The sequence below is a fragment of the Mirounga leonina genome, unplaced genomic scaffold, assembly GCF_011800145.1.
Source record: "Mirounga leonina isolate KUSES-001 unplaced genomic scaffold, KU_Mleo_1.0 Mir_153, whole genome shotgun sequence".
In the NCBI taxonomy this organism is placed as follows: domain Eukaryota; kingdom Metazoa; phylum Chordata; class Mammalia; order Carnivora; family Phocidae; genus Mirounga; species Mirounga leonina.
The window spans coordinates 7,203,689-7,219,658 of record NW_023270387.1 but is presented as its reverse complement, the minus strand read 5'-3'; the positions used below and the strand labels follow the sequence as shown (position 1 = coordinate 7,219,658).

The 15,970-nt window shown below is 36.2% G+C and overlaps 1 protein-coding gene across 4 annotated transcripts in view; it reads left to right on the top strand.

Annotated features, from left to right (window-relative positions):
* The window catches only part of RDX (radixin), a 90,559-nt gene that overhangs the window by 32,797 nt on the left and 41,792 nt on the right, over positions 1-15,970 (top strand). For all 4 annotated transcript variants that reach the window (XM_035008887.1, XM_035008885.1, XM_035008883.1 and 1 more), the window contains 5 exons: positions 4,261-4,344; positions 4,547-4,693; positions 7,271-7,367; positions 7,859-8,022; positions 12,458-12,588. In XM_035008887.1, coding sequence (XP_034864778.1) covers positions 4,261-4,344; positions 4,547-4,693; positions 7,271-7,367; positions 7,859-8,022; positions 12,458-12,588 — 623 coding nt within the window. The remainder of the gene's footprint in view (positions 1-4,260; positions 4,345-4,546; positions 4,694-7,270; positions 7,368-7,858; positions 8,023-12,457; positions 12,589-15,970) is intronic.

The following is a 15,970-nucleotide window of genomic DNA, read 5'->3' as shown; positions in this document are numbered from 1 at the left end:
AGCCACCCAGGCGCCCTTTTTTTTTTTTTTTTAAAGATTTTATTTATTTATTTGAGACAGAATGAGAGAGACAGAGAGCACATGAGAGGGGGGAGGGTCAGAGGGAGAAGCAGGCTCCTCGCTGAGCAGGGAGCCCCACGCGGGACTCGATCCCGGGACTCCAGGATCATGACCTGAGCCGAAGGCAGACGCTTAACGACTGAGCCACCCGGGCGCCCCTCTTGGTCTCAGATTTTTTTTTAAGTATTGAATCAAATAGTTGATTACTGGCACAGTAGAATGTCATTTCAGATAAGGATTAGTTTTTATTTTTACTTACGGTTTAATGGTTTTTTTTTTTTTTTAAGATTTTATTTATTTATTTGAGAGAGAGAATGAGATAGAGCATGAGAGGGGGGAGGGTCAGAGGGAGAAGCAGGCTCCCTGCCGAGCAGGGAGCCCGATGCGGGACTCGATCCCGGGACTCCAGGATCATGACCTGAGCCGAAGGCAGTCGCTTAACCAACTGAGCCACCCAGGCGCCCCTACGGTTTAATGTTTTATTTTTTATTAAAATATAATTGGCACACATGTTACACGAATTTCATTTGTACAGTACAGTGATTCCACAGCTCTGTACCAAAATTGAGAAATAACTTATGTTTAGTAAAAGGTACAGCAGATTAGGTTTTAAATCAGCATATAAGGTAAATATTATATATAATCAAAATTACCCTTAAAATTTCCCAGTTGTTCATGAAAGAATAGGCATGTTTTATCTCAGGTATAACGTAAATGGTTGTTCTTTTAATGGGAGATCAGATTGCTGTTTGGTTGAGCACCAGATGAAGTAATTGGCTTACATTTAATAGTTACGTGATTTTAAAAATATTTTAAACACTGGTATCACACTTAAGCACAATTAATTTCTTTATTTTAAATTCATGTGTGCTATAACCCTTTGTTTAAAAAGGAGGAAGATAGCGCATGCTCTTCAAGATTTGGTCTTTAATTTTGAAGGTCCAGATAGATATTCTTCAAGTTAGTAGTCTTTGGAGGACTATTTGAAGCTCTCTAAGCTTACTCATAAAATCAGAATGCTAATTTTTGTATTTAGAATGGAGGAAATGCCTTCACAGTGGTTTACTTATTCTATGTATGGTATAGCACACTTTTTCTCACCATCTTAAGTACCTGAGGGGGGAATTAGTAATCAAGTTATTTGGTGATCATAAATTACACACAATTTGATGATTTTGATGGGTGCTTTTAATTCTTGTATAGAAAAAAAAATTCTTGTGTAGAAAAACCCAGATAAGCAATCTTTTCTCCCACAGTACATTTTAGCTCTCTGGTGATACAGATTATCAGCTCCACAAGATAATATCGCTTACTCCTTTGAAAAGAGATAGATAGACATAAGTTTTTATGTGCCAGGTTTCTGACTTGGGCATCTGGGTAGTTGGTGATACCTTTTTCCAAGATAAGGGGAGAAGGGATATGTTTTGGAGAAGGAAGATTTCAGTTTTGAATCTGTTGCGTTTGAAACATCTGCAGCATAACCAAGGAAGATAGCTAGTATTCACTTGTAGGTGTGGATCTGGATCTTGGAGAGCAGTCTGAACTATAGATACAGTTTTGGGAATAAGCAGCAAATAGATAATTATCCCAAGGGAATGAAAGCGATGGACCTGAAAGTACATACAGAATGAGCAAAAGGCCTGGACAGATCTTGTTGGAACTTAATTTTTAAGCGCAGGGGAAGAGACTTCCTGTAAAGCAAACTGAGAAAAAATGGCCAGAGAGTCAAGAATAATACCAGAGTACTGTTAATCATGGAAGCCAAGGTACAAGGAAGCTTTAAGGAGAAACTGATCAGCAGCGTCAAATAGTAACAAAGAGGTTGAGTATGAGGGAGAAGTAATGTGTCTGTTGGGTTTAACAATAAGGAGATTGGTAGTGACCTTAGTAAAAGCAGCTTCAGTATGGTGTTGGTGATTGCAGCCAGATTGTGGTGGACTCGGGGCAGTGGACGTGAGGTTTGGAAATGAAAGATAGTGAATATGGATAGCTCTCGAAAGAAGTTTGGTTGTGATTGTGAAAAAGAAAAAAAACAAACTGGGGAACCATGAGTTCATAGACATGTTCTTTAAAAGATGGGAAAGAACTGATTTAATTCCTTTATTTTCTCTGAAAATATTTGAGTACCTTTTAAGTACTGGCACTGGGCATATAATGGCAAGAAACATGGATGTGGTCCTTTGCTCTCTGTAACATAAAGAAGTAGATATGATAATATATATACATGTATGCAAGGGACAATAAATATGTCCCCTGTCATAAATGTTGGAGTATAGATCCTGAGAAAGTGAGGGGAGAAGTCCTTTAAAGGCGTAGATAGATTTAAAGCCAAGTTGAATAGATTAGCCTTAGGCACAAAGGACTCCTTTTTCTGGACAGAAGAAAGAGAGGGTAGGAATTTTTGAATGCCTGCAAACAAGTCATGCAGATTAATAGTACATTATGTAAAATGCAAACAAATGAGGTTTGAAATATAGGATATAAAAAGCTAGAACATATATCTTAGTGGCATCCAATTTAACCCATACCTTCAGATTTAGTTAATACCATGGTACCAGCAATTGGCTGCACTCATTATGCCCTTAAGGCTGATTGCATTCCTTTTGGTGAGCAGCCCAGGCCAGGCAGCAAGAAAAAGTATAAAGGCAAGAAAAACGTGGAAACTTAAGTGCTCTAAGGGGGAAGACAAAACTCTTCTCCCAAAAAAGCCAAGAGCTTAAAAGAGGATACACCGAGAAAGGAACAGGGCATAGTAATAACATAATGGTGTCTCTGAGACCTCATTAAGGAATCCATTCTAAATAGTAACTTGTGCAAGGAAAGATTATGTTCTGAGATTCCCTTATACTGCCAAGACATTCCTAGGTTTCATGTAAAATTTTATACAGCTAAACAATAATATATTTTTTAAAGATTTTATTTATTTGTGAGACACAGAGATAACGAGAGAGTACACGATCTGGAAGGAGAGGGAGAAGCAGGCTCCCCGCTGAGCTGGGAACCCGACATGGGGCTTGATCCCAGGACCCTGGGATTGTGACTTGAGCCGAAGACAGATGCTTAACCGACTGAGCCACCCAAGTGCCCCATAAGCAATAATATTCTAATGCCACAGCTTTTGCTATTAGTAAAGTAGGATCTGAGGATTCACCAGTAAAGAAAAATGTATAATTATCATTATATGACCCAAAGAGAAGAGAAATAAATAATCTGTAGTGTGTAGAGCAAGTAAATTGTGTGTATGTTGAATTTGCTGATTTGGTGTAAAATATCAGTAGTAGAGAAAATATGTTTGCTTACATTTGCATAAGGAACTCTGGAAGGATAAAAGAGAAACTAATAAAAGATTACTTGGAGGATATGGGGTGGTAAAAAGTGTAACTTTCCACTTGTATAATTTTATATAAAGTATTTGCCTATAGAAATAAGAAAATTAAATTTACCACCAAGAAAAGTAAATACATAATGTAAAAGAAGAAATTAAGGCCCAAGAATTTTGATTTTCACTCTCTTCTCTAATTTTTTCTATTAATAATGAGAAAGTCATTTTCCTTTTTTTGGTCCAGTAGCTTATTCGTTTGAAACAATTGAATTCCCATAAACTATATAACTGTCTTAATAACATGTATTATTTAAAATAATTTCAGGATCCTAGAAACTTTCTATTTTGAGATAATTATAGCTTCACATGCAATTATAAAATAGAGGGATTCTGTGTGTCCTTCTCCCAGCCTTCCCTAATGGTAACATCTTGCATAACTAGTACTGTATCACAACCAAGATATTGATACAGTCCGTCAGCCTGATTCAGATTTCATCTGTTTTATATGCAGTCATTTGTGTATGTGCATGTATATATTAGTTCTATGCAATTTTATCATGTATATAGGTTTTTATGACAGCCATTACAGTTAAGGTATTGAATGATTCTGTACTTTTAAATGAATATTAAGTTTGAATCATAGAAACCTTTTCATAGATTTTTTTTTTTAATATTTTTTATTTATTTATTTGAGAGAGAGAGAATGAGAGACAGAGAGCATGAGAGGGGGGAGGGTCAGAGGGAGAAGCAGACTCCCTGCCGAGCAGGAAGCCCGATGCGGGACTCGATCCAGGGACTCCAGGATCATGACCTGAGCCGAAGGCAGTCGCTTAACCAACTGAGCCACCCAGGCGCCCTAGATTTTTTTTTTCTTACAGTGTTTTGGAACAACACAAACTGACAAAAGAACAGTGGGAAGAAAGAATACAGAACTGGCATGAAGAACACAGAGGAATGCTGAGGTATTTGGGTGGCTATTTTCTTAGTGTTTTTCATCAAATTAAAGTATTTTTATTTCATAACACTAGTACATCAGATTATCCCCCAAAGATCATTAGACTTACATGAATAAATTAAAGCACTAAATTTTAATCCAAAGTATTTTTGTAATTTGTTTGGTATTACTTTTACCTAAGGATATTACAGTAAGCTTTATTTTAACAGGGAGGATTCTATGATGGAATACCTGAAGATTGCCCAAGATCTAGAAATGTATGGAGTCAACTATTTTGAAATAAAAAATAAAAAGGGAACCGAATTGTGGCTAGGCGTTGATGCTTTGGGTCTGAATATTTATGAGCATGATGACAAGTGAGTAAATTAGTTGCATAGTGAGCTGGTCATTAACCAGTGATCTGTATGGCTTTAATCTTATGCTGTGTTTGTAAAAGTTCTTTCTTGGCTTGATTACCCTAACTGCTTTTTTTTTTTTCCCTTCCTTAAAAGATTAGTTAATGCCACGTAGACTTTTAGATGTCATGTCTCCATTTTGTAGCTTTAGCTTTCTGCTGCTTATTGTATTTATCAGGATGATTCACTTTTATTTGATCTCTTGTGAGTTCTGTCTAGTAAATTAATTAAAACTTGTTCCCTTTATAAAAGGTGAAGAATGATTCCTTAAATGTTACGCCTGGCATATAAGGTGAAATTGAAACGAACATATATAAGAAATCAAGAACAATGAGACGATGAAATTAATAGATGTATGATTTATTATATTTTTGTAACTTTTTAAAGACATAGGAATTGTTTTGAATATTTTCAGACATCAGTAAAGTAAAATATCACTGTGTTAAGCATAGTGAACAGTGTAATTTTGTTTTGAAACTGATAAGGTATTAATTTTTATATTAATACAGAGTATGTCAGACTCTTATAATACTTATAGGAATGATAGCTACAATTGCTTTATATTTTCTTTATTTGCTATACCACATAAGCGTTTAAGTCCATGCCAGTAATGCCTTCTTGTAAGGCATTTCTCTTTATTCTAAAATTCTAGAATTTTAGTTTCATTGTTACAAATATCTAATAAGATACACATTTCTAACACTACATACTAAGTCCAAAAGAGACCGTTTTAATTATTTTACTCTGATACGTATTTATTTACAAAGCGAGTTAAAATGCTGTATCATTCAGAAGAGAATATTTTGAAGTTTTTGAAAAGCGAAAAAGACTTTGAGACTAATTTTTGTGGGCCAATTTTTTTTTCCCTTTTCTTTCTTTAAAAAATTACTGAATTAATTTCCATGAGAGTACCCATTATAGATACGGTTACAGATAAAGATGGGGAATATGAAAGAGAGGGGGTTAGCTCAGAATGGGAGGGACTGATACAGGAGATTGTAGACAAAGGGGATTTTGGTCTTATCTGTACTGGTTCATTTTAAAAAAAATAATTAAAATCTATTATATTTCCAAAAGATTTTTTATTTATTTTTTAATTTTTTAATTTATTTTAGTTTTTTAAAAGATTTTATTTATTTGAGAGAGAGAGAATGAGAGACAGAGAGACGAGAGGGAAGAGGGTCAGAGGGAGAAGCAGAACCCCCGCTGAGCAGGGAGCCCGATGTGGGACTCGATCCCGGGACTCCAGGATCATGACCCGAGCTGAAGGCAGTCGCTTAACCAACTGAACCACCCAGGCGCCCCTCCAAAAGATTTTTTAAAAAATCAAAATAGGGTACAACTTTAAAAGCTTAGGTTCTTTTACCAGCTCTGCTACTAATTACCTTTATGATCCTGGTCAAGTTATTAACTCTCTGAAATTCATACAACTGCCAAGCTTACCTTACAAGATTGTTGTGAGAATTGTATGAGGAAATTTAGAATTTTCAAAGTAACATGTAAATGTAGTACAGCATTACCTTAAAAATACTATGGTCCAGCAGCCAGCCTCCTTTTTAAGCAGGTAACGTTGACATTTGAATCGCCATTAGAGGGCAGTATAACGCATGGATATTGAGTAAAGGAAGTTTTATGTAGAAAAATTATTTGCTGTGCTGCAGTTCGTAATCTCCTGAAGAATTAAAAGGACTTTCAATAGGTAGAAATTCGTACTCTATTCTCAGAAGACTGACTAGAAAGATCCCTTTTGGCCAGCGTGAGTATCATAATCATTTTGCACACTTACTATTAGATAATAGTGACACATTTGATGGGTAGTCTGAAACAGTAAAATACACGAAAAGCAGAAACAAAATTACTGTTGCAGTCTGATTCCTTGAATCTTTGTGTGCAGTGTGGCAAAATGGGGGTAACTTGTATTTCTTAGAGTTGGAAATCTAGCTCTACCATTTATCCAAACATTTGTGTATGTGAATGTCTAAATTTTTTTCTGTTGAGATATAACTCACATACCATAAAATTAACCCTTTTAAAGATATTGAGAATTAGTGTTTTTAATGTTACTCACAAATACATTTTTAAACTAAACAGAGAAAGGAAATAAATTTTTTTTATATTTAGTAACATGTCCATAATTCACATGAAAACTTATGAAGACTTCTTCCCCCCCTTCTTAAACATATTTAAACTAATAGTTGTAGTAGCTTGAATCTAAGTAGAGCTCGTACAACACCCCAAGAAGCTCAGTTCTACACTCTAGGTTGCTAGTGTTTTCTAGGTAATTTTAAGGAAATAAGTATAGTGTTTTCAAGGCTCATGACACATTATGAAATTTTTTGATAGTTAATTCTGTTTTATGTGGCTTAATTGATCAAATTTTCCCTTAAAAGATAATAATGTCAATAGTATAAGTAAGCTAATGCATTTGAAAGTCTGGCACTCTTAAGGTTGGTCATTCAGCTAATTTGGCCCCAAAATGTTACACATTATATGTTTTGTTTTTTGCTTTTAATTAAAGGAATGCTCTCATTTTTTAAGGTTAACACCAAAAATTGGTTTTCCTTGGAGTGAAATCAGAAATATTTCATTTAATGACAAAAAATTTGTTATAAAGCCGATCGACAAAAAGGCACCTGTAAGTAAAATTGTTTTATAAATGTTTTCTCTATTAACTCTTTTTAAATTTCTGTCACTTTGCTGTGATACCATTTGAATAGTGGCATTGTTCATTTATTGATTTGCTCCTGAGAAACACTCCCTTTCCATAGTTTAACTTTCCTGCTGATAAAATAATGAATTATTAAAAATACAAGGTTTTGATCTTTTTATAACATGTGAATATTAGTGTTACTTTCATTGAGATTCAGCTGTAAGGTGGATGATGTTTTATTGGAGGTGATTGAAAATAATCACCATTCCTAAGGAGCAGTTAAAAACACTTGTTTGTTGGTAACCTTCACAGTTATGGGCAAATATAGCATACTTACTAGGAATTAGGAGATTTTATGATTTCTAAACTGTGTAATATGACATTCGAATTCATACCGCATATTGCAATTTAGTACAGATTATTGTGAGAGAGACTGTCCTTCAGGAAGATTTTAAATTTAGAAACTTTATGTTTAGGATTTTGTTTTTTATGCACCTCGTCTGAGAATCAATAAACGCATTTTGGCTTTATGTATGGGAAACCATGAACTATACATGCGAAGAAGAAAGCCTGATACTATTGAAGTGCAGCAGATGAAGGCTCAGGCGAGGGAGGAGAAACATCAGAAGCAGTTGGAAAGGTATGGAATTTAAGGTTTTGATTCTTAATTGAGTAGGTGGTTTAAAATTTAAGAATGCTGATTCTTTAACCTACTCTGAGTTTACATTTTTACATTGTTTTAATTGTATTATAATTGAATGAGTAATTATCCTTATACTCTTAAAATGAGTACGTATGCTTTTCAAATTGGAAATCTTTGGTATTTCCTAGAAAGTAGCTTTTCATGAATTCATAGATGTGCTTTTTTAATTTTTTAAATATGCTTGCTTTTCACTAATTGACATTGGTTTGGGTACTGTAGTAGTTTGGAATTTTTCAGGCTTGCTCTGCTTGTGACTTGTACTTCTTAATTTTTCAGGGTAAGAATTGCTTGAATAAAAATTCTGCTTTATTTTTATTTATTTTTTTAAAAAAGATTTTATTTGTTTATCTGAGAGAGAGCATGCACACGCACAAGCAGGGGAGGGAGAGGAACAAGCATAAGCGTGGAGCCTGATGTGGGGCTTGATCTCACAATCATGACCTGAGCTGAAATCAAGAGTTGGACGCTCAGCTGACTGAGCCACCCAGGTGCCCTGCTGAATATTTTGCTTTAAAACAGTGTCAGTGACACTGGAGAACTCATGTGAAAAGCCACTGTACAGAGCAACACCAGTACCCCGGCCAGTGACACTGATTTGTTTTTTTTTTTTTTAATCGTGGTTCACTTAGACTTTTGAAAAAAGATACTATTAAATATATATTAGAGAGTTTTTGAAATGGAAAGATAGTGAATGAAAGTGATAGTGAATGAAATTACTGGGTCCAGTAGCATAATTCCCAAATTTGATTTAGATTGATTGGGACTTAATATTTTATTTGAAATAATTTAGAGACCAGCTTAAAGTTAACTTTTATTGAGGAGATCTTTGTAGTGTAGAATAACAATCATCTAAGAAATAGAGTAGGCCGTAAAGAAAACAAAACTGAGGAGCTCTAAACATATATAAACTTAAATATTTCAAATGTACTAGAAATAACATGATTTGAATCTAAGAATTAAATAGATCCTCTGCTAGATAAAATTTTACTTACACCACATAGTGTTTGTGTTTAGTAATGTGGTGTTTTTGTTGTTGTTGCTTTTTCTTAAATGTTCTGTCTAATTTAGATAGCTCTCCTCAGGTGGTCTGCCTTAGAGACTGTGCCTTAGAGAAGTTTACTGCATCACCAGACATTTTTTATATAGGTATGAGACTTTCCAGTAATTCCTGACCAATTAAAGACACTAAGTTGGATTGACTGGGCTCTCTCATTTTTCACTGCTCTCCTGTGGCTTAGGATCACATTGTGGTTCTAGTCTTACGTGCCTTTTTAAGTAGCTCTTTATTGTGCTTTACTTTCTATATATTCATACCCATCGAAGCTTTTCCATCTCTCTCTCTCAAAGACAATAATTTTTTTCCTTCTTTTCATGCACTCTCACCCTTACCCTCACCCTCTCTTTCTTTCTCTCTTCCTTTCCTCTCCTGGCCTATCTCTAAGATGTCCTGTCATGAGTTTAAAAAATCGTATCTCATACTCATCATTCCATAAAATGTCCCCTACCTGTTCTTCTTATCTGTAGTGTTGATATATTATTTACATTCTTAAATACATTTGTCCATTTGTTCTTTATTTCTCACACATAGAGGAGAGTGCTGTATGGCTTCTAGTATATGTAGTATGATTAAGAAGTACCATTTGGTGATGGTACTGTATTTGAGTTACTCTAAAGCCTAGATGAAAGTGGAAGACTTTAAGTTTCTTTGCTCACACAGTAACCATCCCATGGTTTCTGTCTTGGAAAAATTTTACAGTGTTTCATTAGCAAACATTTATTGACTGCCTTGTACACTGTAGGAATTTAGTAACTTTAATTCATTTGAATGCCTAGAGGATGTTTTATATTAATGTAGCCACATAGGGATTTGGCAGGTCTTTCAGAAATGGCATGCCAAGTCTTCATTTATTCCCTGCTTTACAGGTCGGAAAGAGAAAAATGACAACTATATGTGTGGAAACAGTTTTGGTCAAGCCCATTGGCAAAGTAGCCAGCAAAGATACTTGGGGGAATGCTCAGAGGTGTGCTGCCTGTGCTGCTGGAAGCTCTTAGGCAAGAACAGTAGCTGGGAAGGGGCAGCAAGGGACCTCTTTCCCTACAGTACCTTGGTATATGTGGTCATACACTGTCCCCTTAACTCCCATAACTGGGTTTTCGGCAATGAAAACGACATATTCCATGGGTTGTTGGTCTCTATAGGCTGTGTTCTAAGTTATTTACATCCAAGTTGAATGATAACTCATTGTGTAATTCCTGAACATGTTCTGTATAGCCAGAATTGTTACCAAGTTTAAAAATGGAGACAATTTAGAGTCAGATACCCATATACCAGTTGTAGCTTAGCTATGAGATGGGTCATGGCTGGCTGCCTGTATCATTAGGACCCAGCTTCAAGGATGCAAAGATTTGTGAGAAATAATGATAGTGGTATACAAACATTCAGTAAAGTACCTGGTGTTTAATAAATGGTACCTAGTATAATAATTCTTAATATATATATTTTTAAACATTTTATTTATTTGAGAGCAAGAGAGAGAGAGAATGAGAGAGAACACGAGAGGGGGGAGGGTCAGAGGTTGAAGCAGGCTTCCCGCCGAGCAGGGAGACCCATGCGGGACTCGATCCTGGGACTCCAGGATCATGACCTGAGCCGAAGGCAGTCGCTTAACCAACTGAGCCACGCAGGCGCCCCTTAATATTATTTTAATGCATAGTCTGAATAGAAGCTGAATATAAGTTAGCTTTTAATTTTCAGTGAAGAAAAATATAATTGGGTTCATCTGATATTCTTTAAAAAGTAAGGTATTCTAAAATATTCTCTGCATGTTAGTCCAGAGAATTGAGTTCATTAATATGCTATTTATGCTTATAGTACATGGTTTTATGCCTGAAATTCAGATGGCAATGATGTCTTTTTTGGGAATATTTACATGTATTCAGATAAGTATCAGACATGAAATCATAATTGATTTTTTTAAACTAAAAAAGAAAATTATTCCCATTAAAATAATGGGAATATTGAATATTGATTAAATTTATGAAATAGACAATATTATCTGGTAGTGCTTCATCTAATTCTTATTCGTTTATATTTCTGGCCTTCAGCATAGAGTCTGACCAGTGGTAGGCTCTTGGTAGTTGTGTGATGAGAGTTCTGGCTATATTTAAAAGAAGGGGTTTCATTAGGCCCCTGGCAGATCCAGCTGAGTGAGAGAGGTGGTCTCAGGATGATCTGTCTTAAGCAGCATTCAACACCTACTGTCATTCTAATGGAGTTGTCAAAGGAGATAAAACTGATTTGCCATTTGTATATTAGATTAAATTGGTACTACCTTAGGAATTAAAAATGTGTTAATTTGGGGCACCTGGGTGGCTCAACCATTAAGCGTCTGCTCTGCTCACTCAGGTCATGATCCCAGGGTCCTGGGATCAAGTCCCGCATCGGGCTCTCTGCTCAGTGGGAAGCCTGCTCTCCCTCTCCCACTCCCCCTGCTTGTGTTCCTGCTCTCACTCTCACTCTCTCTCTCTCCGTCAAATAAATAAATAAAATCTTTAAAAATAAAAAAAAGTGTGTTAATTCACGTTAGTGATTGAAAATTGTTGCCCTCCCAGGTTATCTTACTTAAACTGTCTAAAGTAAAATAAGCTTGTGTGCTGCCTTTCAAGCCTTTCTTATTTCGCTCAGTGGGAACTGTGCAGTTAACTGCTTTTGTGCTGGCCTGTAATTTATTGTCAGAATTCATCGAGTATGCAAGTGATAAATCTCCTTATTTATTCCCGCATTCAATCTGCATAAAAAACGTGCTTTGCACACAAGGGATGCATTTGACAGTTTTACTTTCTAGCTGTTTTATAAATTTGTCCCTTGAAAATCTTTCCAAAATGTCTAAGTTTTTAATATCTTTTTTGTTTCTGGTTTTTTTTTTTTAAGATTTTATTTATTTTGAGAGAGAGCATAACTTGGGGGAGGGGCAGAAGGAGAGGGAAAAGCAGACTCGACTCTGAGCAGGGAGCCCAATGCGGGACTCCATCCCAGAACCATGGGATCATGACCTGAGCCGAAGGCAGATGCCAAACCAGCTGATCCTCCCAAGCACCCCTTTTAACTTTTGAAATAATCCTGGACTACATTTTCCATGACCTCACAAAAAGAAATGCATTGTATTCTAGTGTACGTGCATGTAACAGGGCAGTCCTATATTTTTAACTGGATGGGTTGTGTGGTTTTTTTTTTTTGAAACCCAGCTGAATATAATGAAGATTCTTAAAAGATTTATACTTAGTTTCTTCTTAGTGGACTCACAGTACTTGGATTTCGCGTAAATATTTCTATGTATCCATTTGTAACAGAACAATTCTAATTCCTCTTCAGGGCACAACTAGAGAATGAAAAGAAGAAGAGGGAGATAGCAGAAAAGGAGAAGGAAAGGATAGAGCGGGAAAAGGAGGAGCTGATGGAGCGGCTGCGGCAAATTGAAGAGCAGACGGTGAAAGCCCAGAAAGGTAGCGGTTTCCTTTTGACGTGGCGTTCACCGTTGTTCCTCTTTGTCTGATATTTCCTCACTGCTGGGAAATCTCGTTTGTCTTGTAGGATAATTACACTTATTTGTCACAGTAATACGTAATGGGATCACATCATAAACATGTTTAACTGAGGCACACGCCAACACTCATGTGCTAGTTTCTCTTTCATTTGCTTAAACACACAGCTGTTTTCATGTGCAGCCTTACTTATGGTCGGAAATGAATATAAAAATTTATTCCTCTTACGTCAGGGTTCCGTAAATACACATTTTCAATACTTGCTAGCATTTAAACAAAAGCCATTCTATTTGATGCCTTTTGGATATTTAAGTACTTTAAGGCATCTGAATACTTTAAGGCATTTTAAGCTATTCTGACTATAATAAACTCTTTTGGAACTCAATCTCTAGATTTTATTTTAGTATATTAAAAAAATACATAACACATAGAAGTGGGTTGGTTTTTGGTAACACCTTGGTAAGAACCTACTTTCTATGCAGAATGTAACCAAAATGCTGCAGTGTATAGAAAGGATATGTTGGATTTCGAGAGTGGTTTATAGTAAATAACTCTAGGATATGCTACTTTCAAACAACAAAGAGTAGGAAGAACAGAAGAAAAAAGGAATTGAGCAAAATAAGATGTTTTTTTCCTTCCTAAGCAGAAGTTGGTGGGGGATGTAATATGAAATATATACTATTTGTAAAACTAAAATTAATACCTGCTTTCCTGACAACTAGTAGAAGCAGCCATTAGTTTTGTTATTCTAAGTAGAGTAATAACTTTAGAGTTTATTAAATAATTACCTTATTTAAGGGTTATTCTAATTCCTTACATCTGGCTGTCATGGTGGGGAGATGCTCTTGAGCAGTGGGGAGAATAATTTGCAAATGGGTGACTAAAAGAGGAAGTCACTGAGATTGCTATAAACCCGCAAATTGGTTGATCATTCTAATTCCAAGAGGATTGGAAATAATATTTCTAAGAGAAGAAATAGAAAAAAAAAAAAAACCTATGTTTTATTCTGACTCATTAGAAGCCTCACTTTTCAAAGCTAGAAAAGACCTAGGAAACTATTTAGTTTAGTGGTCAGAGGTATTAAACAGACTTGCTCGCAGACCGTAACACAAGGGCAGAACTTATTTTCTGAATTCCAACTTCATACTGTTTCTACTACTCCAGGTGCCTTTTTCGTCAATTAAAGTAGACCTTTCTTTTTTTCTTTTTTTTTTTTTATTAAAGATTTTATTTACTTATTTGACAGAGAGAGAGGGCAGGAGAGCACAGGCAGGGGGAGCAGCAGAGGGAGAGGGAGAAGCAGGCTCCCCGCCGAGCAAGGAGCTGGATGTGGGACTCGATCCCAGGACCCGAAGGCAGACGCTTAACCGACTGAGCCACCCAGGCGCCCCTAAAGTAGACCTTTATGAAGTGCCTACTTTGTGCTGCATTTTAGGCCATTTGGATGTCATCTTTGGAAAAATGTTTGTTAATGTCTTCTGCCCATTTCTTGATTGGATCATTTGTTCTTTGGGTGTTGAGTTTGATAAGTTCTTTATAGATTTTGGATACTAGCCCTTTATCTAATATGTCATTCACAAATATCTTCTATTCTGTCGGTTGTCTTTTGGTTTCGTTGACTGTTTCTTTTGCTGTGCAAAAGCTTTTTATCTTGATGAAGTCCCAAGAGTTCATTTTTGCCCTTGCTTCCCTTGCCTTTGGCAATATTTCTAGGAAGAAGTTGCTGTTGCTGACGTCGAAGAGGTTGCTGCCTGTGTTCTCCTTTAGGATTTTGATGGACTCCTGCCTCACATTTAGGTCTTTCATCCATTTGGAGTCTATTTTTGTGTGTGGTGTAAGGAAAGGGTCCAGTTTCATTCTTCTGCATGTGGCTGTCCAATTTTCCCAACACTGTTTGTTGAAGAGACTGTCTTCTCCATTGGACATTCTTTCCTGCTTTGTCAAAGATTAGTTGATCATAGAGTTGAGGGTCCATTTGTGGGCTCTCTATTCTGTTCCATTGATCTATGTGTCTGTTTTTGTGACAGTACCATACTGTCTTGATGGTGACAGCTTTGTAATAGAGCTGGAAGTCTGGAATTGTGATGCCACCAGCTTTGCTTTTCTTTTTCAAGATTCCTCTGGCTATTCGGGGTCTTTTCTGGTTCCATACAAATTTTAGGGTTATTTGTTCCATTTCTTTGAAAAAAGTGGATGGTATTTTGATAGGGATTGCATTAAATGTGTCGATTGCTCTAGGTAGCATTGACATCTTCACAATATTTGTTCTTCCAATCCATGAGCATGGAACGTTTTTCCATTTCTTTGTGTCTTCCTAAATTTCTTTCATGAGTATTTTATAGTTTTCTGAGTACAGATTCTTTGCCTCTTTGGTTAGATTTATTCCTAGGTATCTTATGGATTTGGGTGCAATTGTAAATGGGATCGACTCCTTAATTTCTCTTTCTTCTGTCTTGTTGTTGGTGTGTAGGAATGCCACTGATTTCTGTGCATTGATTTTATATCCTGCCACTTTACTGAATTCCTGTATGAGTTCTAGCAGTTTTGGGGTGGAGTCTTTTGGGTTTTCCACATAAAGTATCATATCGTCTGCAAAGAGTGAGAGTTTGACTTCCTCTCTGCTGATTTGGATGCCTTTTATTTCTTTTTGTTTTCTGATTGGTGTGGCTGGGACTTCTAGTACTATGTTGAATAGCAGTGGTGATAGTGGACATCCCTGCCTTGTTCCTGACCTTAGGGGGAAAGCTCTCAGTTTTTCCCCATTGAGAATGATATTTGCTGTATTGTAGGTTTTTCATAGATGGCTTTTATGATATTGAGGTATGTACCCTCTATCCCTATACTCTGAAAAGTTTTGATTCAAGAAAGGATGCTGTACTTTGTCTAATGCTTTTTATGCATCTATTGAGAGGATCATATGGTTCTTGTTCTTTCTTTTATTAATGTATTATATCACATTGATTGATTTGTGTATTCTGAACCAAACTTGCAACCCAGGAATAAATCCCACTTGGTCGTGGTGAATAATCCTTTTAATGTACTGTTGGATCCTATTGGCTAGTATTTTGGTGAGAATTTTTGCATCCATGTTCATCAGGGATATTGGTCTGTAACTCTCCTTTTTGATGGGGTCTTTGTCTCGTTTGGGGATCAAGGTAATGGTGGCCTCATAGAACGAGTTTGGAAGTTTTCTTTCCATTTCTATTTTTGGAACAGTTTCAGGATAATAGGTATTAAATCTTCTTGAAATGTTTGGTAGAATTCCCCTGGGAAGCCGTCTGGCCCTGGGCTTTTGTTTTTTTGGGAGATTTTTGATGACTGCTTCAATTTCCTTAGTGGTGAT